General features: G+C 40.8%; 1 protein-coding gene across 3 annotated transcripts; it reads left to right on the forward strand.

Annotated features, from left to right (window-relative positions):
* Positions 1-7890: 7890 nt before the first annotated feature.
* marchf7 (membrane-associated ring finger (C3HC4) 7) lies at positions 7891-22988 on the forward strand. 3 transcript variants are annotated; one of them, XM_036569906.1, is made up of 12 exons: positions 7918-7965; positions 8519-8587; positions 10705-10899; positions 13192-13353; positions 13610-13775; positions 15242-15427; positions 17612-18686; positions 19480-19649; positions 19827-19930; positions 21080-21181; positions 21355-21403; positions 22151-22988. In XM_036569906.1, exons 3-12 carry the CDS (start codon positions 10717-10719, stop codon positions 22246-22248), a joined length of 2295 nt encoding a protein of 764 aa, XP_036425799.1. In that variant the 5' UTR covers positions 7918-7965; positions 8519-8587; positions 10705-10716; the 3' UTR covers positions 22249-22988. The 3 variants fall into 3 exon arrangements, with proteins under 3 accessions (XP_036425798.1, XP_036425799.1, XP_036425800.1); XM_036569907.1 differs by having other exon boundaries at positions 7950-7965; positions 8515-8587; XM_036569905.1 differs by lacking the exon at positions 8519-8587 and having other exon boundaries at positions 7891-7965.
* The last annotated feature ends 1798 nt before the right edge of the window (positions 22989-24786 follow it).

Below are 24786 nucleotides of genomic sequence, written 5' to 3' on the forward strand. Positions count from 1 at the left end.
ATCATGATATTGTATGATAAATGTATTATACTTATTGATTTCATTTTATGTATTAATTAATTAGCTTTTTAGAGTAGACAATGTTGTTAAAGATTCTATTTATTTCTGTTTATATATAGTTAATCATTGTTTTATTGTGTTTGCTTTAGTATTTGCTGCACCTTTCCTCCTGATTAAAATGAATCAAGTTTTTTTTTTTTAGTCTTTGTGTAGGTGGGAGGGACCCCAGGTAAGATATGGCTTAGGGCCCCTGAACCTTTAGAAATGGCCCTGCAAATAACTCACAAGTGACATTGGAGAAGGAGCATTCACTGTGTCCTTTTGTGTGACTGTGCTTGTGTCAAAGAAAGTGGGTTCTGCTCCTATTCCTCACAATTACATGACACACTATTTTTTAAAATGGTTGAAGATAAGACCTGGTATCAACACTTAGCACTGATCACAATTGGAAATATCTGTACTTAAATATTAATCAGCTCATGCACATTGTGTTTTGCCTTCGGTTCAGTACATCTTCAAGGAAAAAATCTTATTTTCTCCACTATTCCTCAAAAGAAACAGACGCAGCTTTAAGTAATGTGATTTAAAACGCTGATCTAAATGCGAAATCTTAATGTAACACACTGTATTGCACAATGCAGGGAGAGTAATCGACGTTCGTCTTCCCTCGCCCGTCTCTTGAATTTCAATGTTTCACGCCAACTGTCAGGCCGCATCAAACCTCTCTTTATGCAAAGCAGTGTCTGCTTTAATTAGTAGTTTCAGGTCAGTGCAGCCTGCGCTCTAGGCAGCGAGTGGGGCCAGACATTCGCAGGAGCCTCCATGTTGTCTGATCAAAAAATAGGCCATCACCGCCGTGCCGAGAGTGGCCACGTCTCATCACCCCAGCAACAACGTGTGTGTGTGTGCGCGTGCGTGTTTGTGTGTGCGTGTTTATCCCCCATGAGCCATCCATCTCCACGCAGCAGGGTGGTTTTGGGTGGAGCACACATAATCACAGCAGTCACTGTACACCTGGAGGTCTGCGAAATAATAAACAGCGTTCAGGTCGTGGTTTCCCTGTATGTTTTGCTCAGCTCTGTGGATCTAAGAGCCCAGCGCCTTTAAAGACAGCGGAAGAAAACAACAGGAGATTCTTCAAGGAAATCTAAGGCCAATAAAGCAATAAGCCGAACAGTGTAGGAATACTTGTAAGCTAATTTATGGATTTGTGTCAGTAACCACAGATGTGTTTTTCCAGTTTTCCAGTTTTTTTAAATTGTATTTACCCAGTTTCCCCCTTTATTCCTCACTTTTGTCCATTTCTTTGGAGTTCATTTTGTCAAAAACTGCAAACACAAGTCTGTTTGAGATCACTAAAAGGAGCATTCTGGCCTAAAACTAGCATCCACTATGTTGTTTGTCATGTTGTGTAGCAGCACAGTCATCAGCACAGTCATATAGAGGCTAATAAATACAGACAGCTTCCTAGCAGTGATGTCAGCTATCTGGCTATCTTCCTTCTGGATTAGCCACCTAGCCCACCCTTAAAGCGCTTGTAGTTTTCAAAAGTTCCTCCCACCTTCAAGACACATCAGAAGGGGGTTTTGTCTTTAAACCAGAAAATCTCACTCTAGAGACTACTGTGGCACCACTGTATCACGCGAGTTGGGTTCAATTTTTCATTTTTGGTTAGAGTGCCCCTTTACCTAGTCAACATGATTTGATGCAAACATGTAATAATTCAGAAACGCAGTTAGCACAGTAGTAATTAATTATGTATAAGCTTGCATTTCTTGTTAGCTACATTAGCCTCATAGCATTAGCTCAAATGTATAGGCTGATTGGGGAAAATGGAACACTGTGTACATTTGATTTGTTGCAAAACTATAACTTTAAACTGGCTTCACTCTTAAGGCCTATAACAGCCCTGCTAGGAAAGCCAGCAAAACCAGCATATGTTGTGTTTTGGATGCTGATATGCTAGGCAACGAGCATTACCACGCTGGGAGACCAGCTAAACCAGCTCCAAACTAGCACTAGACCAGCATAAACCAGATTAGATCATCTGGGAATTAATGCTGGTCTGTGCTGGGTTTTTTAGCAGGGAAAGTCCAACATGCAGACGCTCCTTTTCAGACGTCCTCCACCATGCAGAGAATAGCTGGGAACACCCATGAATCAGAAACCTACCACAAAGGATCTGAGCAAAACGAATAGTGTACATTTCAGCATTTCTGAAGATCCTCTATTTACTGCCATCGCGTTTTCATTTCAACAAAGAGAGAGTGCGGAAACTACATCTGTAGGCTGGCAGTTTGAATGGCTCCAGCCAATCAGCCAATAACAGGCCTGCTTGCCACTTTTTAACCAGTTTAGATTGGGCTGTTAAGTCAGTCCTTATGGCCTCTAGCGACTGACCATCTTGTGTCCAACATGCATTTGTTGCAGTTGAGGTTCCAGTTGGAAAGTTCAGCGTCCAGATGCTCCTTCCCTGGCACTTCCTTTGACTCTGGGGGAAGGGCAGGCTGCAGTGATCACATGAAAAGGCGCAGGCTGGGGAAGCTTGTTCTTGCCTCGCCTTCTATTCCAGAGTGCGGGTTCCAGGCAGAAGTGGCGCGCGCCGCTCGGAACTGTGCCCCTATTGTGTCTCCTGAAAAAGCGTGACTCTCTGCGGTCAGTTCTGGAGGAGCAGAAGACCTGGGGGTGGAGGGCGGGTTATCATGGATCAAGGACGGGAGGGGAATGTATTTTTTTTAACCTAAGCTAAAGAACTTTCACAAGCCTATCTGTGTATAAAGTCCATATACATTCTGGAAATATATTACTGGTATTAATTTATCCTATATTTCCTGTTAAAAGGGCCCATATCATTCAAAAGGGAAGCTTTAAAATGTGCAGTTCACTCCCTGGTCCGTATACTGAAACCAAGCTGCAAAAATGGCCCGTTTTTGAATTCATTGTTTCTGTGATATCACAAAAACCCATGTACACGTATCTGCTATTAAGACAGGTTGAAAATGGTCATGTAAAAATGAATTATGACTGTTTTTGGCAAATAATCCATCACAAATGTGGAAAAAGGTAGACCTCAGGGGGAAAAAGATAAAAAGAAAAACTAAGACATTGGCCCTTTAACGTAATTTACAGGCCTAAATAAACTTTTCTTGACATTCGCTTCTTTATGTTTGGTTTATTTCTGTGACAGCTTTACAAATTAGGCTGCTCTACGAAGTGATCAAACTGCCAAAGGTTCCCAGGAGCAGATTGAATGCATAAACGAAATGACAGTAATCATAAACAATTTCTAATCATACAGTACTGATGCTTGGCCATAGCCTACCTGGCAAAAATCTACTATATTTGTCCAATAGACACCTGCTCAAGCAGTTTCTTCTGAAACCAAGGATATTAATACTGAGCTTGTCTCACATTTACTGCAGTAACAGCCTCTACTCATGTGGGAAGGCTTTACACTAGATGTTGGAACATTGCTGTGAGGATTTGATTGCATTCAGCCACAAGAGCAAAAGTGAGGTCAGGTACTGATGTTGGATGATTAGTTCTGGATCACTCCAACTCATCCCAAAGGTGCTGGATGGAGCTCCATCACTCTAAAGAACAACGTTCCACTGTTTCACAGTCCAATGCTAGGGGGCTTTACACCCCTATAGCCAACGCCTGGCATTGGGCATGGTGACCTGAGCATGCTGTTTCGCTGACAGTGCTTTTCTATGGAGGTTTTACAAGCTGTGTGTTCACTGTGTTAGTAGAAAGCAGCTGAATTGAATGTGGTGTCTGCGCGCTTTTGGACTTTTAAATGTACGTCCCATGGTCCATGAAAGGCGTGGGAAATCTGTGGTGAGGGAGCGCGAGGGCTAATGGTGGAAAAAGCAGAGTGGGCTCCAGGCATTCCTTTGTGATTACACATCTGTGCAAAAGGAGGCCAGACATTCTTTTGGACCGTATCTGAAGCCTGCTGACTTCTACCCCCAATCCCTCCTTTCCCTCCCCTCTTCATTCTGAAAAAAAGAAGGATTTCAACTGTGAATGTTGTTTTGGTCCAGTCAAAGCATCGGCCCACAGAGGAGCTCAGTCCCACCCACCAACAAGTTTAGTCTTCATGGTTGCCCGAGTGTGATACAGGCCTAGGCCAGATCAGATTTGAGCACGGGGAAGACGCTCAGGGCGCAATAATATTCTCATACGCTGGACATTTGTATTACATGTAGCCTAACCTTTTCCTTCCTCTTTCTAAACTCTTAACCTCCAACCTAATAACTGTCTGGCTACGTAGTGGAGCCAGGGTGACAACAGACGGCCAGAGCCAGCAACCACCAGAGCTGCTTCTTCAGGTTGAGGCTTTGTTCCAGTGAATTACAGCCCAACCCCTCGTTGGCAAATCAGCTAAAAAAAACGATGAATCACAAGTTCTGCATACCAGCCTTCGTTAATATCAGTTTAGTGTAATTGCAACGAGTCATGTTGCATAAGAAAAAGAAAAAAAGAAAAAACAATTAAAGGAGGAATTCCATCAATTTTTCGTTAAGATGTAAACAAAGTCATTCAGAGTGGAAATTATCCATTCTAGAGAAACTTGAGTCAGAATTGTTCACAGTGGTGGTGATAAGAACCAGATGTCCAAAGCATTTAGTGTCCCTAGAAGCTCCCTCTCAAAAGGTTATTACATGAAATGTTTACAAATATGCTGCCTGGTGCCTGAGACATTGGTTGACTTAAGTTATGAGATAAGGTAAAATAGTACCCTCAAAAAAGTTTGTTTTTTTTCCAGATTTACCACTATTTCACCATAATCAGCAATATATATAAAAACTCAAAGACACTTGTAGGATCACTGATCAATTTGGATTGTGAACAAAATGGCTATATGGGTCATTTTACCTAACTGGTTTAAAGTCAGAGTTCAAAACATAGTTTGGCTTTAGATTAAAATCCTTTGGCTTTGAGTGACCCTATACCTTAACCCCTTAACGTTCCATACTAAGGCTTATTATTCATTAACTACATGGACTTCAATGCAAACTAATGGAGCTATTCTTAGGTTATAGAAGTGTTTAATAAAACTTTGGACCTGCTGGCAGGCCCAAGGCTTGATAAGGGGTTAATTATGTATATTTACTTATTAAAATAAATAAGTGAATATACCATTTTGTCACTACCAAAACAAGCATAACACAGCAGAAACTTCACCAAATGTTTTGCTAGTGACTGTTTCCGTCATGATCATTTTAGCTAATTTTGAGCAGAACTGAAAAACATTAGCTAGTACAAGACTAACAAACACAGCTTTCAACAGTTGTACACACATACAGTCATAATATTTTTATTAAAACATGTTTAATTAATTGCAGAAAATATGACAATTCTTGATGTCACACAATGATTTTCAGACTGCGACACATTTACTTCAAAACAATGGGCTCTAACAGCCACCCATGTAGCCATGAGGGACAGGGACGCAGTCTCACTTCCTGCTCTGAAATGCAGGATGTGGCTACAAAAGACTCCGCCCACTGACTAAAACATTTGAGCCTGTTTACACCTTGCAACATGCTTTTTTGGCGATCAGATCACATTCGGATTTCACTTGAGGACTTGCAGGAAAAGTCAAGTGTAAACACCCTCAGGATGCACTGTGAGCAGAGTACGATCTGATCACTTAAGCCGCATTCGGAGTTAAATCCTGAATAAAGATGGAGGATGTGTGAGGTTGAAATTAGCCCCAAAACAAGGCTGATGAAAGTGTGCAGGCCGAGCTTGTCCACTTGAAACGTAATAGGGAAATGGGTAAACAACAGTAAAACTGAAACGACATAGATGTTGGTTTGCTTTTTACATGGGAAAAGTACAATCTGATCTCATCTGGTCAAACTGGGGATGCGTTTTAGTGAAAAAAGCATAAATGGAATCTGGCCAAAGTTTATCAAGATACAATCCAGGTACAAAACACATGTTAACCTCTTAAATGGTCAAAATTTCATTACACACTTACTGTTGTACTGAATGATGCACCTTTTAAAGGGGTTAATACAAAGTGTAAACAGGCTTTTATTTAAAAATTAAACTCATGATAAATCCAAATCTTTCAACTTCACTATAAAATAAATCAAGATGATATTAAAACAAAAAAAGAAGTAAAAACAGCAAAAAAAGGAAGTATATAGTATAACAGGTTGAAATTTAGGGGTTAGTGTTTGGGACGGCCACCCCTCAATAAAAAGTATTGCAATGCTACAACTTTTCTTGAGTGCAAAGCAAAAAAACCCTCACTATTCTAGCACATATGCTTAAAATGTTAGCTGTAACTACAGATAAACAAATTATTTGTGGTGCCTTCCCAATACATCACAGCAACAAGTTAGAAGTTAGAACGTTGATAAATGTCTCATTTACTGTTTTCTTTTATTCACATTTACTTGCCTATTTTACTAGTTTTGCTTGTTGTGGCATAATACGATTGTGAAATCTAATGACTTGTCAGCTAAATGATTGTCAGCTGAAGTAATTATGATTAGGTGATTATGTAATAGTCGTGACAGGCCGAAGGGTCCATATTTGCCTTATAGACGTCACGACCCCTGGTTCCTATCACCTCCACTGTGAATAAATTTGAGCTGGTAAATTTCTCTACAATGCATTTAAAAAACGAAAAATCAATGAAATCCCCTTTTATGCAAACTTCACTCACTGCTTGCTGGTACATCTAACCCCATTTCTGAGATTTATGCCAAAATTGAGAAACCTAAATATAAAACAACTAATTATGAAACCATTAAAAAAATCATATGTACTTAAAAAAGTTCTATTGTTTAGTAAAGGCAATAGTTCTATTTAATTTCATGCTAAATGGTGCTAAACGGTTTTTTGCATGGTGAGATGGTTCTTTAGATTGATGGAGAATGTGCTGTATGTGGTGCTATATGGAACCTATTTGAAAATGGTAATATGTAGCACCAAAAGGGTACTGCTACTGTTAGAACATCAAGCTTGTAACAATAGAAGAACCCTTTTTAGTGCTATATAGAACCATTATTAATCTAAAGAACAATCTTCTTGCAAAGAACCATTATAGACCATATATAGAACTTCTGAAGGACCATCTCTTTTAAGTGTGGATAGTAATTTTTTTTACCTGGTTTTAGTGAGTAAATAACTACAAATAGTAGATATTTTAGAAAATATCCTGTGATGCAACCCTAACCTGTCCAGCACTGAGCCGTTTGCTAAATCTGCAATGTAAAACAACCGAGCAACACAAGACTCATACAGTTTGTTATGCATTTGCATATTTATTCATTATGAAAGCTTGTAGGCGTTAGTGTACATACTGCATTAAGACTTAAGTACAATAGCGCTGATGTTTATTATTCTAATTAATGTCTCATTATCGCATTCGCAGCATTTCTAATTGCCTTCCTGATAGGATAAATACCATGTGGCTCCACGCAAACAAAAATCAAAGTGCAGAGCGGCGAGAATCTGCGCGACACGTCGCCCTCTGCCGGCCAATTAAACCAATGACGACAACGTTAAAAAAAAATCCAAGCCTGCCTTTCAGATCTTCAGATTATCTCTTCACTTAATCAAGTCACCAAGCGCATATTTTATTCATTCTGAATATCTTCTGTGTGCTATTTGATTTTTTTTCCCATATTACATTAATGCACGCGCACAGACTGTTATATGATTTATTGAACTACAAGTGAGACATTCAGCGCGGATACTGACGCCACTCCATCACTTCGAGTCGGTAAAGGAAAATCAGGGATATTATTGCACAGACCAAACAAAGGGGCGGGTCAGAAAGCCGTGCGCCCACGCTCATTGGCTGAAAAGCCTGTCGATCACCCTCACAGCGAGCAACGCGTTACTGCCGGTGTCCGCTTGCACTGTACATCACATGACCTACCCTATATCAACACACGGCCGCCATTAATCCTAAAAGCAGAGACGGAAAAATCAGAGGTGAGACACTTTTGCGTTATCTGCTTCGGTTGCAATCGCTAACGTCCACTTTCAGCATGTTAATGCGCCGTCTTTGGTAAATTAGAGTGAAAAGAACACGTTCTCAGATTGTGTTCTGCACTACTCCGCTGCGAAGAAGCCCTGCAAACCTTGTTTTATCAGCAAAAGTGGGCAGAGTTGTTAGCTAGCTAGCTAGCTAACGTTAGCTGGCTGCTAACTTGCTAACTCGGCCAAAAACAAGGCCTGGTGTTTTTCCTCTGTCTGCTGTCGGTACAGCTCAGCTAATCCTTTCGCATTCTGATAGTCTGAAGTTATAGGGAATGTATTACATTGACCTTTCTGTGAGGTGGAGATCTTGGGCTACTTGTTGGAAAGCTAACCTTAGCGCTTTAATTTGTTTTTATTTCCTCAGTTCGGTTCAAATTTGAGAAAGACGTTGGTTTAACGGCCCAAAGACAAAGTAGTCCGCATCGCTTACTTTCGGGCAGTTTATCTAGACTGCTGTCAACTTTGTCTTTTAGCCTGAGCGCTGTTTGCTTTGTTTGTAAGTTAGACGAAGCCCACCGCGAGTCGTGGTGCCTGAACGTTGCTGTCCCGAGGCCAGAGACAGACATTTTGAAAGGTCAGTGCTGTGTGTGAGTGTGTGCTGCTGGCTCGGCCGATGGTCTCCACTAAAACGCTTAGAGCTGCTCAGGCATCGCACTACATTACCTGTCTTTCATTTCACCAGCTGGCATAATAAATCCCCTGCACGATGGGCCTCGACTTTTGCTATATTTATGGAGTGAATAAGTGACCTAGATGAAGAAACCAACATCTGAACGCTTATTAAAGAGCTTACAAGCTCCTAAGCTGTGCTAAAATGGCTGAGAAGGCTGCAGGAAGGCCAGTTGTGAGTTCGCACGGCCTTGAGTAGCTCAAGGTGTTTCTGCACCAGCTACACAGGAAGAACTGGATGTACCGTTTCCCCCTAAACAGAACCATAGAGCCATGTCTTTATTCACACACACACCCTTGTATTTGAGTAATAACTTAAGGCACCGGCCTAAATTCCACTGATTTTTTTTTTAAATGTCTGCATAATGAGATGGTTAAAATGTTAACAAGGTCATTCAGAGTGGTTTGATGTTAAATGCTCCTTTCTAGAGAAACTAGTTGTTTACGGTGGTGGTGATAGGAATCAGACGTCTGGACCGTTTATTGTCTCTGAAAAGCTCCATCCGGGAACGTTATTGCCTGTCTAAGACAATGTTTTGACATGTTTTAGGCCAAGACCATCTCAAAACCATGTATTTCTTTGGCTGAGAGGTACTTGCAGGGTGTTGCAAGGCAAAAAAAGACTTCAAATAATAATTATGCAAAGTTTGCCACTATTTTAGCGTTATCAACATTGCATCTCACAACTCAGAAAACATGAGTTCACAGGTTGTTTTGGATCGCAAATAAAATGGCTTTATTTGCATTGTAGACATTGCAAACCCTGTTTCCTGTTACCACGACTCTGAGTCGGTAGGTTTTTCTACATTGAACCATGTTAGATGTCAGCAATATGATATGAGCTGATATCTTGGTAAATGAATCAGATGGTGTCGCAGTATGTGGATATTGGTGAATTTTTTTTTTAAGGACTTAGACCAACTAACTGCATATGTTATTACACAGAAAAAGTAATTAGATCAGTTTAATAGGTTTCAGTGCAGTTCAATGTGTGAAATGTTCTTTTTTGAATGTTGCACTGCTGGTGCTTTTGGTTTGTTCCAACTCATCAAGCCACAGACAGCCTAAATATGGTGATTAATGTGTGTTTACAAAATCCCTTTAAGTATCACTGTGTTCCCACCGCTAATCTGCGTTCAGAAAAAATACCAAATACCAAAAGAACCAAACAATAAGGGTCACAGAGGCAGTCTTTTCCTTCCTGCACTCCTTTAGAACTCAGTGGAAGCCATGAAGTGGTGGGGAACTTTCTAGAGGCGTTGAGAATGTTCTGGATAAAGTTAGGGGTCTCTCAGGGTTTCTTCTTCCCTTGCAGTACCTCTTTGGGGCAGCACTTTCCTGCAGGTTAACTTTAGCAAATGGGAGTTGGAAAATAGCAAGAGACCAAGAGCGCACAGCTAAACTCGCTGCATCAGAAGGAAGCTATTTTGATTCTGTACTGTAGGGGGGGTATTTATAGAGCAGCTGATGCTGTTTCTGTGTGACAAGTCTGTCGGACAAAGTTAGTAATGTGAAAATAAACCATGCATGAGTTTCTCAGAACGGTCCCCAGATTTAAGCAATCAAGCCTCAGTGTGTTCTCAGGGGTTTGGCTGAGTCTGTCTTAAGCACGCCTAGATCGTAAAGCATAACTATTTATAACCTCACCTCTTTGCACAGTCTTAATTCCTGAAAATGTCACAAATGCGTGACTGTACCCTCGGTCCAAGGTTGGGGATAAGATCTTTTGGAAGCCAGCATGGTGTTCTTATCGTGCCGAACAGTCTGCCGTTCTTGATGACAGTGAAAACAGTCATACTGAGTCATGTTTGTGCTGAAGGCGCATGGCTGTGAAATTAATTCTTTTTAATTAATTTGCATGCTCAGGTCGCTTCAAGAACTCAACCGGTATTTGATCTGCGAGTCTCTGTTATGACCCGACACCCTCCATGTATTGTTAATTTATTAAGTAGTAAGTGTTTCCACAAGTTGTTTAAATGTTTTAGTCCCCTAGTCAAAGTGTCTTTGATCTGTATCTCCCAGTGACCCTCAGCGATGGATTCAAAGCCTCGTCGGCTGCCCTTCACCATCTCCAGCTCTTCGTCCCTGTCCTCGCCTTCGTCCCTCTCCTCTTCTTCCTCGGCTCTCAGCGCCAGTCGGCTGTATGGCAGAGGGAGTGTGCTGGGGAGTGATCGCTTCAGCAGGGGAGGTGCAGGAAAACTAGACTCTGACTACCAGGTACTGAATTTAGATGCAGCTCCACAGAGTGAAACCTTCTCCTGGGCACATTACTGTATGGTCTGTTTTAGAGTTTGCCGAATTACACTTTTTCCTTTTCCAGTACTGATGGTGAAATTAAGGTTATCGGCTGATACCATCGTTTAAAAATATTATGCTTTAAAATGGGCTATTTTTAAAGTGCTTAATTTTAGATGGCAGTCAATGGGTACTATGCTTGAGAGGGCTGAACGATTTGGGGAGCATATCTAATTGCAGTTTTTATGACTAATATTGCAAATACGATTTAAATTGCGGCTATTTATTATAAATTAAGGTGCAGGCCTGTTTTTTATTTGGCCAGAATATCAACGTTTTCTGGCTTGAGCTTTGATCTGTGAATGTGCAAGACTGCCAGTAAGTTGTGGTTGTGATGTCACAACACATGGAGGTTTGGTTGCCACTGATTGGTCTAACTACCGGCAGTTGACAAGCTCTGTGTTATAAGGTTAAATTTCCCCACTTAAAACATAAGACAACATTTTTGATAATGTAGGCTATAATTAAAAAAATGCAGCTTTTGCAATTTGAAAATTGTACCCTATTAAATTGTAATTTCAGTATAATAATGATTAATCTTTCAGCCTTGGCTCCAGCTTTTCAAATAAACACTGTTACCCTACAAGGAGAAATGTATAGCCAATAATTACATACTAAACAGTTTGGCACGTTCACAAAAAAGCAGTATCACTTGGTGTAACCTATGAAATTTTAATTAAATGAAGTGTCATGCTAATGTAATTCAGTGACCTTCCTATATCTGAAACATCTGATTTTTGATTGTGCCAGCATGCACCAGAGGAAGGTGAAAACGTTAACCAATATCATCATGGTTTATCTCCGACTTTCACCACTTCAGTCTGTCATTGAGCAGAAACTCCCAGCTAGCACAAAACCTCTCCATGATACCCAAATTCCAATGACTAACTTAACTTTGCTTGTATTTTTCAAGCAGATTAAGCAGCTCTGATTTTTAGAGCTAGATATGTTGTGGAATTGGATCAGGATTGTGGGTTTTTATTTATTTATTTATTTGTCTCCGATGACATCTAATACTAGCTATTGGGCTGGTGCCAGCTTTAATCTGTTTTTGTGAGAGGGAGGGATTGACACTTATCCCACCCTCACCCCTCTCTTTAGAACCGCTAATTACAATGAACGAATTGGCCTGATTTCAGCATTTAGCCCAATTGTAGAACTGTGATCTAATCAGATGAGGTTTGGGGGGGCCCTTCAGTACGTACTTCATTTGAAAAGTTTTTGGAAACTTGCACTGCCTTCTGGGCTCCTCTGTTGAGATGGAAAGATGGAAATAGATCTGCGGGCAATGTTAGCCCTACTAGTTCTGTTAGCATCCTACTCTCAGCGGTCCTGCTGTGTGTGTGAGAAGCTCTTCATGTTACACAAGCTTGGGTTATTTATTTTTTTTTTACGGGACAGGCCAGATTGCTGGCCCCTAATGGGTTTCAGCCAGCTTGGCACAGGGTGTCTTGCTAGATAAGGTTACTGGAGCAGCCAGAGTTGTTTTTGACCCTGTAAATGTGTGTGGAAGATCACATGCAAAAACAAGTGATAACTAAACACCATGACATGACATGACATTATCCAGGGTGAGCACAGAATGCTTTTTAAACATGGCTTGTCACCACTAGCCTCCAAAACACCTTTGTTTGCTTTAACCAAACCAAAACGAGGGGGGCCTTATCACACCTTGGAGGACGTGTTTGTCTTTGTTGTCCCCACTTTTAGTGCTGTCGTGCTTCATTTGTAAGAATTTGGGATTTGGAAACTGTTCTGAAATGCACTTTTGTTTATTTTGTGTTAAAATATTGTGATGTAGTTTTGATAAGAACCTGGAGCCTGACATGCTACCACATGCAGGTATCTACCTGAGATAGAGGGCATTTTATAGAAAAATGGTTGCACTCTGAAATATCCGATGACAACTTGTTATTCTCAGATTTAATTGAAGTAATAACCAGGAATATATATTTTTATTTTTTTTGTAAATCAGCATTGGTGGTGTATTATCATGTATGTAGTGGCATATTTTGGCTGCTTAGTATATTCCTGCTGTCTTTTAAAATGACTTGTAACCAATCTAACATGCTATTTTGGGGTCATTTTTTGCCCCCGTACTTACATTTTAAGCTGCAAGAATGTTCAGTGTTGGTGCGTTTTTGACTCTGATCTGTAACTAATTTCTGTCTATATCTTGTAACCGTAATGGTGTTCTCTTTCCCTGTATTTCAGAGCCCCTGCCTTTCTGGAGCCACAAGAGATTACAGCTCCTCAGAGAGCCGACACTCCAGATGGAAGTTGTCCACGCCCCTCTCTTCCTCTTCCTCCTCTTCCTCTACATCTTCATGTGATCGCCAGTGGACAGAGTCTTCCTATGGGGGAAGAAGCAAACCTGTAAATGTTTAACTTTTTTTGTTCAGTTATGAGTCATTTATTCACTCTTTTCCCCCCTTAGAAGCTTGTCTTTCTGTAAGCTTCCATGCAGATCAACATCATGCCTCACAGGTTTTTATGTCTCCTCACTGATGTCATGTACAGTGTGACTCCAGTTCTTTGCTGGATTTTGTCTCTGCGATCATCGATGATGTCACTTGCTTGGGTCAGCATGAGATAATGGTGGTTCTCCCCCTCCCAATGTGTGTTGTTACAGGTTGACTCAGAGAGAGGACTAGGGTCATACTCCAGCCTCCTTGGCACAGCTCAGGACAGTGAGTCCAAGAGAGCCAAGCTGTCCTACACAAATAGAGCAACATACAGTAGAAGCCCATTTACCTCCACACCCAGCAGCACATACTCAAACCTGGGAGGCTTGCCAGGTACTCTCACACTGGGCAGAATAAAGTCTGTGAACATATGATGGTGTAATTTTACATGAAATATGATTCTTAGGAAACAAAATCTTCTGCACTAGCTTCATTCTTTAAAGCTGAAGTCATAGCTTTTGGAACAACTAATGAGTGGTTAAAGCACTGATGTCAGGGTATAAAAAAATAGTAGGGATGCATCAAATCCTTTTTTTCAGGCCGAGTTTAAGTACGTTTTGTGGTACTTGCTGATAAAGATTCCGATACCATACTGAGTTATCTTTTTAGAATTAAGTAGTTGTTAGAGTAAATGAGTGCAATGTACCTTCATTTAAGTCTTGAAAATTTAGCAGATTTTAAATTATGTGCATTAGCTTGTGATGTTACATTAGTTACCTTGGATCGAGTAGCGTTGCAGTGGAGAAAAGCAGGTTTTGCTCTGCATCTGAAAAGAGTTTCTGTAAAGCTGTCAGTAAAGTATGTTTTATAGTTTTGATCCTGCGCTTCTAATCTGTCTTGACAGCAATCTGCAGCACAGTGACAGCAGGAATCACATTTAAGGTTAATGCATTCGAGGAGCTCAGATTGAGTTTTATGTCTTGTGAGTCTTTTGTTTGTCTGGTTAAGCTGTAGTTGAATGTCTTCAAAAGGCAGGCGCACTGAGATTTTAGTAATCTTGTGCTTTGCTGACTCACCCTGTACGTTTGAATAGATCTGTGTATGAACATGTTCATATCATACAATCATATTTGTAGCCTCCATGTCTCCACCCGTTGTGTGGGTGTGTGTATGTGTGTTTAAAGATGGCCTAAATTAACAGTGTAGGTCTGGCAGGTATTTGCCAAGGCAAAATGTTCAGTGACCAGCAACTAAGGGTTCGTCTGCCACAGTTAAGTAGCACGTCTCTGGGACGCAAAACTTGCTTCTGTGTCGGCTTGAGTTGCTGTGTACGCTGCAGCGCCAGTGAACATAGTCTGATGTCACATATCAGGTATCAGGTGGTATCGGATGTTGGTATCGGTGCATTTTTATGAGTATCGGTATTGGTATTGATGCATCCCTAAAAAAAATCGTGCAAAAATATGTAAATTTCAGTCAGGTGTTGCATGTTATAATTAAAAAAAAATCTACATGTTACATGACTGCTGTACCTGGTAACAGAGATGTCTTGGCTTACATATGATAGTGAAGTTTATAAATATTAGAAGTGTAAGTTTTTATTTTGGTTTTATAAGATTGAAGGTGAATCTTTTAATGGAAGTGCATGTATACCTGTATTTGATTTAAACATTAATATGTAGTAATTTGTATTGTATACTTTTTTTAATTTCAAATCCAATGCACTGAAGTATGAAGCCAAAAAAAGCATGAACACTGTCTGAATATCCAGAATATTTTGTACATTTTATAACATCATTTATATCTAATCTGTATTTCTTTGATTATGCAGGTGAATAACAAACTGACCTTGTGTTTAGATTCATCTTGGAAGTCCACAATCAGCCCTTTGTCCAGGTCCTCTTCATCCTCTTCTTCCTCATCCTCCTCGTCTTCATCAGAGGGTCTGTGGGCTCGCAGGGAAGCAGAGAAGAGGGTGGACCCTGGACTGCCTAGTCTGGGGGAGCCCAACAGCTACAGACCCACATCACTGACCTCCTCACTGTGTATGTATACGTTTACTGCAGATTTCCTGCTGCCTATGCCCTTCAGATTGTGATCCCTAGTGCCTCTGGCTTTTTCGATGCTCTGTGTTCGAGACCTGTGCTGTTCTGTGTTTCTTCATTTTCCTTTGCTGTATCACCCAAAGTACTTGACCTGTACATTTCCAACAAATAATTATAGCATTTCAGGTCAGTTATTTGAAGATGATTGACCTGAATGATTCACACTCAGTCTGCTCGAGTAGGTCTGCGGTTGCTCTGATTATACTGCTGCTTTTTAAGGAATAATTTGGCACAAATATCAAATTTATACGTGGCCCAAATGTAGTCGATTCAGGTAAGGCATGTTTGGTAGACAAAATTCAGACTTTAAAATGACTGTTACTACTGTTTTTTGTGATGTACTTTTTCCTCATTTTTGTAGCACCAGAAACCACATCTGCAATTCTGTTAGAGGTTACTTAACAGCTCTAGTCCAGCGTGTGATCATGTAGGCAAGCTGGTTGCACAATGCCAAGTGGTAAATTGGATGCAACCTCCCATTACTTGTATAACTACTGTAGCCTTGTTGCTCCAGTGCAAAATTAAAGAACATGAGACACTAAACTTGGCTGATCACAAACGTCTGGGATAAGTGGGTAAACTGTGCTGTTATTTTTTGTTTGTTGTTTTGTTTTTTGGCTATACTATTCCTTTAAAGTCAGGTTAAGCATGAGGTCTGCCTTAACTGGAGCACAGAGAGAATCGGGATACGTCGGAGCTGTACATATAGTAACTCGGATCATAATTCAAACCAGACATGCCAGACTATAATTCACTAAGCCACTATGTTGTAAACTTTGAGGTGAGCTCATAAACAACCTTGATTATACTGTACACATTTTAGCCAAAATAACATTCAGACTCTCAAGAAAATGTTTCCGTACTAAATTGTGCGTTTGCCATGAGAAATGTTGGGAAGTTGCAATTTCCCTTGCTGTCAAAGTGTTTGTACTGGATAATTTATGCACCATTAACAAACTTGCCACAACTTACAGTTTGTTTTCAGTGGTGATTAGAGTTTGTCTCATGCAATCAGGCTTTTTACAGGAATGAATGTAGACACCAGCAACTAATGAAAGAAAGTAGTCTGGGTTGGGGTGTTAAAGAAATCAGCCAAGGCTGAGACAGTAGAAGGCAGAGTTGTGTGAACAAGTAGTACTTCTTATCCCCAAGGAAACAAAACAGAATGTAAATGTATTGGATGTTACAGCAGAATTAGCATCATTGGATTTCTTGACCAGAATTGCGTTTTGCTTCAGTTTACTTTTTTAGCTTGAAGTTTTGAAAGAAATCCGTATGTACACAGCATATCTGACTCAATACTTGAGATGTCAACAAACTTTCAAACTTTGTTAGACGTTATGGATCACCTGTACTTCAGGTCAAAATATAACTGTGGACTGAATGTTGAGAGCAGAAGCCACAGTACCCTTGTATAACCTCAGGCAAAAATGTCTCAAAAGTTTGAGTGAAGAGAAGATACTGTTCTGTTTCTGTTTGCACATATTATAGGGCCTGGATGGAATTCAGCTCTGCACGGTACTGCAGTCTCTATAACTTTATAAAAATGCCACGAGTCTTGATGATGTCAACCCTCTATACTTGTCAGTGTTTGGTGTGATGAAGCATAATGATGCATGCACATCCTCTGCAGATTTTCTCACTGTTTAGCTAAATACAGGGTTAGGTATTAATTGACTTAAAGCTTGACCAACACACATGCCGTCATAATTGCCACGTCATTGCCTGATTTTATTTGCCAAGCAATGTCATTGGCTTGCCAGTTACACTGATAACATTTGGGAACAAAAATATTGTATTATACTGTGTACAAATTCAGAAACAAAAGGATTTCAGTTCATTTGGTAGGTGATTTTGTTAAGTACAATAGATTCCATATGTATATTTCACCATTGAGTGACATGTTTGATAACTGACAATCATATCAATCACTAAAGCGATGTTTGCCTAAAACTAATGAAGATAATTATATTTGTCAGTATAATCTGTCTGTATTATCAGAATTTAGCCCCATACTATAGTCATCTGTATCACAAAATTTTCATGTTGTTTGGGCTCTAAACCACATGTTTGTGTTCATTAAGTCCAAACTTGAAATGTAACGCTTTATACGTTGTATTTCAGATCGTCCAGAGCGTGTGACCTCCACTTATGCCCAAGGAGCTCGACCCAAAGAGAGCCTGTACTCCTCCCGCAGAGAGAGCAGCTCAACCAGCCGTCGTCTCTCCTCAGAGTACCTCTCATCCTCCCTGGAGCGCAGCTCCCACAGGCTGGCTTCTGATTACCAGCCAAGTCCTCGTCTCCCTCGAGAGACCCCGAGCTCCAGTGCCACCCGCACCTCAGTCTCTCGGTCAGATCCTTTGTGCCTCTCCTCCTGGAGCTCCTCCCCTTACACACCCCTCAATGAGTGTACTTCCAGCCCTCCTCAGTCTAGACCTGTCCCTGCGCCAACTCCCGCTCCTGAGGGCGGAGACTCGGATGGCAGAAGCACCACCAGGAGGCTGCTGTCTCGCCTCTTCTCCAGGCGTTCCAGTCAAGAGTCTAGCTCCACCTCCAGCACTAACTCCGCCTTGAGGTCGTTTGACACCACCCCTGAAGAGACCCCTCACAGTGAAGCCCCACCCACAGTCAGTAGGGAAAGCGTGGAATCAGATCCAGCCCAGGCATTTGCGTTCCTGCGCAGGCGTGAGCAGGCTCTGTCTCCTGTGCAAGAGAATGCAGATGTGGAGGCGGAAGCAGAGTCCCTCAGGGCTCCAGCAGGGCTGTCCTGGCTCAATTGGAACCGCTGCACCCCTCTATTTTCCCATCGGCGGAGAGAGGGCCGTGACGAGAGTGCCCGCATGGAGGCCCGCCAATCACCACCGTTCCCCCTCAGCAGCCCAGAGGGGCGCAAAACACCTGACAGGGACACACACCATGATGAAGAGGAGGAGGATGATGACGTGTCTGAGGGAGCGACAGCCGCTCCTCCTGCTGGAGCCTCAGGACTTTCCTCAGCCCTCTTACAGGATGCCTCCCGTCTTCAAGGGCGGAGCCCTGGTGTTACCAGGGTGTTGTCGAGCCCTTTGTTCCGCATGCCTGAGAATGTAATCATTGGATTGGATGTTGGAATAGAGGGGCGAAGTCAGGCTGAGGCACAAGCAAAGGAAAAGCCTGCTCCCTCCAGAGACCCAGAGAGACTTCGGAAGATCCAGGAAAGGTGAAATACTGTCCATTGATCATGATTACCCTTTAAAAGCTGCAGCTTGAGTAGAGTTCATGCTTTGGTTCTACAGCAGTGGTTACCCAGGCAGGTTCTGCTGTATCCTTGCTCTGCACATTTTAGTGTTTTCCCTACTCTAAAAGGCCTACTTCAGCTCATTAAGAGCTCATTAGTAAGCTAATTAGTTGGATCGGGTCTGTTAGAGCAGAGAAAACAGCAAAATATGCCAGCAAGTCTGATCTAGACCCAGAACTAGGAGCCAGTGTTAATAGGCAGTCACCTGTGGTGTACCAGATCAGTAATTTTATTTAAAGCTCTTGGTCACATTGTGACTGGAAGGTGAGGCTGAGATGGCAGTCTTTGGTCTGTTGCTAAATAATGCATGAACCTTGTCTGGATGTCTGGCGCACAAGATGCATTTCATGGCAGAAATAAGGCCTTGCTGCAGGAATCCTCACTGTACGGTGACTACAAAAAAGTATGTGTGGTCATTTTGGGATGTAATGGAAAAAGTTGCCTGTTATGAGTCTCAGTTGGTCACTGCTGCAAAGTGTGTTCTTTCTATATCCGTGCGCCATTTAGAGCTGCGCAGTGTGTTGTAACCTTTCAACCTTTCGGTCAATATTTCTTATGCCTCATTATTAGTCATGTCGTTTGGCAAGAAAGTGTTTTAAAATCATCTTCTACCAGCGGTGTTTGGTATCACACAAGATTCAATGTGCATCATTGCCCATTTGACTGAGCCACTATTTGGCAAATTTGTTGACCATGCCACTGTTTTTCTTGATAGTTTGCTATTGGAGGACTCAGATGAGGAAGAGGGGGATCTGTGCCGGATTTGTCAGATGGGAGAGACCTCCAGTTCCAACCCGCTGATTGAGCCATGCAGGTGTACAGGCAGTCTTCAGTATGTGCACCAGGACTGTATCAAGAAGTGGCTGCGCTCCAAAATCAGCTCCGGTAAATATCTTGCCTTTCCTCTGCTGACTAATCCTTTAACTTAGTCATTGATGATAACGTCGTCATGAAGAGACATGCAGCAACTGAAGCAAATAGAAGTCGTATCAGCATATTCATTTCCAATTTTGTCCTTAATTTTGTTCTGACTCGGCTGCTCTGGCTCTCGTGACTCTGCAGGTTCGACCCTGGAGGCCATCACTACTTGTGAACTGTGCAAAGAGAAGCTGCACCTGAACATCGAGAACTTTGACATTAATGAACTATACAGATCTCATGAACGGGTAGGAGCTTCTTGCTTGCACACAAACACACCTGGGACAGATTTCTTAAAGCAGCATTTTATAGTCAGCCAGTAATCGATGGACTCACTTAAGGGAACTGTAACCTGGATTAAAATATTAAACATGGTGATGCTGAAAATGTGATTTGAGTTTGATTAAAACAAATATGTCTAACTATATATTAAGTAGAATTAAGAGTTAGAACCACTCAACTGGTGTACCTGATCAGGACGGTGTGGTGTTTTAGACTGTTATTCCTTCTAAATATACATCTAGGAACAGGGGATGTGCATGGGTACTCACGTACTTCAACTGTTCCATGTGCCAGGATTTCAAAACTGAAATCACTATTTGGGTATTAATTGCATTGCATCACAGGAAGGCAGAGAAAATATACAGCCTAATGATTTTGTGGAGTGGTGATTTTTCGTTTTAACATGACTAACACGACTACGAAACTACTTCCTGTAGAACATGACCTCACCAGTCCTCATCGGCATCCAGCATTGCACTGCCTAGCTCTAGTGAAGAGGCTAAGTTGTAGCTCATTTGAAGAGGCAGCCTGTAATACTTATCCAAAATTAAAACCAACCGAATTCCCTTTGCCTACTTTTTAATGGGGGGAAAAAGGTTTTAAACATTCCTCTGGGCGAAATGTTAGTGCTACTAGCATTTTTTTTGCCTCCAAACTACCCATGCTGTCACCTCAAAATGTAAACCTACAGCCCTTCGTTTATTTTAGCTGAACTCCTTTTATTTCAGTTTATTTTTGCCTTCCCTGCAGTTAATCCAATATCCATTCATTTGCTCTTATGAATACCTGAAAATGTAAAAATTGTTGAAATGCTGTCCCTTAACAAAAGGCATATAAAGTTAATGGCATGATGAGATAGAAGAAGAAAAAAACAAAGAGGATAATAAAATAAAATGACTCTAATTCTGATCGGAACATGAAAAACTAAACATCACCCAACACATAAAGGTGCGTGAATGCTGAACTTCAGCTGATATACTTCAAGTATGCATGTATTTGAAATCTATGGATAGGAAAGATGCTGAAAGCAAGATATCAAACTCAAAGTGAACAGTGGCTCCTGTCCCACAAGTATCTGAATTGAATTGTCTCTTCCCCTTTGTTTGGGTTTTTAGTCTGAGTACGAGTTCATCAGCTGTGGTCTGTACCTGGTGGTCCTCTTGCACCTGTGTGAGCAGAGGTTCTCTGATGTTCTGGGAGCAGTCAATGAAGCTGGGGTAAGCACCTTCTACTGTACACCAGCTTATCCGTCTCAAACTGTCAGATCTGTATCTCAGCAAATAAACCATCTCCAAAATACAGTACAGTTCAGTTTTTCTCTGAAATGTGATCTTTTCAACAACAATGTGACCTTTACTTGAAGAAAACATTCTCCCCCTCTCTCGCTCAGTTGTTCAACTTGGCGAGAACTCTTCACGAACACATGGACAATCTTGAAAGTACGTTTCGAATAGCTTTTTTCCTTTCTTTACTTTGGTTCTTCCTCACCACGCTTTGTTCTTGTTGTCTAAGATTGATTGATTCAGTGAACGTGGTAATATCAGAATGATTTGAAATTCAAAATGGGCAAAATTGATTAGTTTTTTGGGTAAGTACTATTTCGCAAGGCTAATGTTTAAAACTGAGTGGTATTAAAGAAATTGCTATTGGGGAAGATGGGTGTGCTGGAGCATGGCTTCTGATGTCTGCAAGCATATGTACTCACTAATATGCTACATAGTGAATGGATTGATTTTTATAATCACATTGACATATTTGTTATGGCATGCCCACTGTAAGTCTGTAAGCCCTAGGTTTTATTTCTAAATTAATTGATCAATTTAATTGACCTTCCTTCAGTAATATTTCCTTCTTTGTGTTCTCATGATCTCTCTATCTTGCTCTTCCCCCTTACTCATTCTCTTTTGCTCTCTTGCTTACCTGCTTGTTTTTTTTTTTTTCTCTCTTTTGCTCTTGCTCGCTCATGCTGTTGCTCTCTTCTATATTTTCTCACTCATACTCTGTCTGCCCTTTTGCTCTTACTCACGTGCTTGCTCTCCTTTGGCTCTTCCTTACTCACTCTTTTGCTGTTCTTCTCACTCTCTCTTGCCCTTCATTCATGCTCCTGTGCTCTCTCTATCCTTCATTCTTCCTCTTTTCCACACTCCCTCGTCCTCTCGTCTGCTCTCTGTCTCTCTTATTCTCAGGTTCTTATGCCGAATCTGATGAAGACGAGGTGCAGGACAGCAGGCCATCTATTGACTTCTGTGACCTAGAGGATGAAGAGGAGGAGGAGGAATTTTAATCATGTTGAAGGTGGAGTAGAGTAAATAGCCGACAATCTGCCTCCTCTCAGCGCTCCACCTCTGCTCATTCGCCCATCGAGCAGACATTTGAAACGGCGTCCCAGTGATGGTACCTTAAACACTGTCTACAGCCCCATGGAGGGCTCTCATGATATGCAGATAAACTTTTCTTGGGGAGTGTTTGGCACCCACCCACCCACTCACTCACTCACCCACCCTTGGGATTTGATTGAGAACTTCTGTTTATTTTGTTTTTCTCTCCTGCATCCGAAGTTGCCGAGTGCACTATGAAGCTTTATGCAGTGAGAAGAAAGAGCTGTTGGGCTGTTAAACCATGAGTGCTTTATTTGTTTACTATGCTAGCACACAGAGTGGGGTGAGGGCAGATCGGCAGTACTGGGGCTGGATTCTCTTAGATGGCGGTGCTGTGGATGAAGAGAAGCAAGGCAAACCTAAACTGTGTAAGACTGCATGGTGAAATGTGACACAGTATCAAAGATGGTGGAAAAAAAATTCCCTTTAATTTCTTTATGTTTAATGTGACAAATGGATTTGCTTTGAAGTGAGTTTTCGGAGAATGAGTGTGAGAATGGGGACTACTTTTATTCAGAGAGTGAGTTCACGGTCGACTTTTCCATTGTCTGTTTAAATGTCGCTTTCTAATTGTAATTTGCTCTGCTTACTGATTTCTCAATTTAATTAAAGTAATAAAAGTTTGTACGGAGGTACATCACACAGATCTGCTTATTGATTTCTGGGCCTATGTACTAATTTGTTTCGTGTAGAAGTGGTTTTCTGATGAGTCACTGTTTTAATTTGTTTCCAAAATAGGACTGGAAGTCCAAATTACAATAGTCTAACCTAATAATGTCCCAATCAAATTAACCATTACGTACAAGTTATTTTAATTTTTTTTTCAAATGTTTCTAAGGAGATTAGACATGAGAACCCACTTGTCTAAGGAAGTAGCAAGAAATATGAAATAAATAAAATGGAGTTTCAAAAATATGTATTAAGATGTAGATGAACTGGGACTCCTAACCACCATGCAAATAGACCACCAGAACTGTCACCATCAGATAAAACAGTGCTTCTAATTTTTAGGTCCAGGCCTCAAAATCGCTGAATGTGTTTGGGGTTACTTGGATGGTGAGAAGCTGAAAATGAAACCACCTAAGACTGAACTTTAGAGGAGTAGAAAAAGATCCCAGCAGATTTCTCTGAAACTGAAAACAGGTCTGAAAAGAATGGAAAAAGTTGGACACCCTAAATAGTGAAGAATAAGATATATATTTAGTTGTTGAGGCTTCTGTACAGTTTCTGGTTAAATAGGTTTACCGTATTCTTTCCTCGCTGAAATATGAATAACTTAATGTCAGTTTTCACTTGACAGATTAAGGATGGCCGCTTTTATAGGTTCTTGCATTCTGAGATTCTCTTCAAGGAGGGTGACGAGGCTAATAACTTACACAGTTAAGAAATTTTGTTATTCTTTGTTGCTTCAAAATGTGACTTTTTTTAAGTTACAGTAATATAATACAAGGACAAGTAGTTTATTTAGATTATATTTCTATTGTGTCCATATATATCAACAGTCTGAACACAACTGTGTGTCTCAAAAAAAAGTCTTACAGGAGAAGGCAAACGTGTTCTTAAAGAGGAACTCCACAGAATAGTTCAAAATTTCTGCATAATGAAATTAAAATGTCAGCCAAGTTATTCAGAGTTTGGGCTTTGATGTGAAATTGTTCACAGTGGTGATGGGAACCAGACGTCCAAAGCGTTTTGCGCCTCAAAAAACTCCTTCACAGAAAGTTATTCAGGCTTGATCGCTTAAAAAAAAAAAGATGGTTCTTTAAGGGCTCATTAGTTAAGAAAATGGTTCTATATAGAACCATGGACACTCAAAGAACCCTTAGTATGATTAAAGGGTGATTTACAAGGGTGTAACAATATTCAAAAAGGTTCTTTATAGAACCATTTACAGCACATTTTCCAGCTGAAGAACGCTTTATGATGTAAATCATCAGAACCTTTTTGAATATTGTTACAATGTCAAGCTTGTTACAATAGAAGAACCCTTTTTGGTGCTATATATAAAAGGTTCTGTATGTAGGACCATTTACAGCACATTCTCCATCAATCTGAGGAAACCTTTTAAGATGCAAAGAACCCTTTAATCATGCAGAGTTCTTTTGAGTGTTCAGGGTTCTATATAGAACCATTTTCTTTATTAAAGAACCCTTGAACCATCCTTTTTTTGAGCTAGTCACCTATAAATAAATATGCGCTGTGGTAGGTCATTTAAAGGTTCATTAGTAAACAAAAACAAAATGGTTCTATATAGAACCATGAACACACAGAGAACCCTTTGCATGATTAAATGGTTCTTTGCATCATGAGAGTTCTTCAGATTGACAGAGAATGAGCTGTAGATGTAATAAGCTTGATATTGTAACAATAGAAGAAACTATTTCAGTTAGGTTCTATATAGAACCTTCTGCAGCACATTCTCCATCAGTCTGAAGAACTCTTTC

This window comes from Colossoma macropomum, unplaced genomic scaffold (genome assembly GCF_904425465.1).
Source record: "Colossoma macropomum unplaced genomic scaffold, Colossoma_macropomum, whole genome shotgun sequence".
In the NCBI taxonomy this organism is placed as follows: domain Eukaryota; kingdom Metazoa; phylum Chordata; class Actinopteri; order Characiformes; family Serrasalmidae; genus Colossoma; species Colossoma macropomum.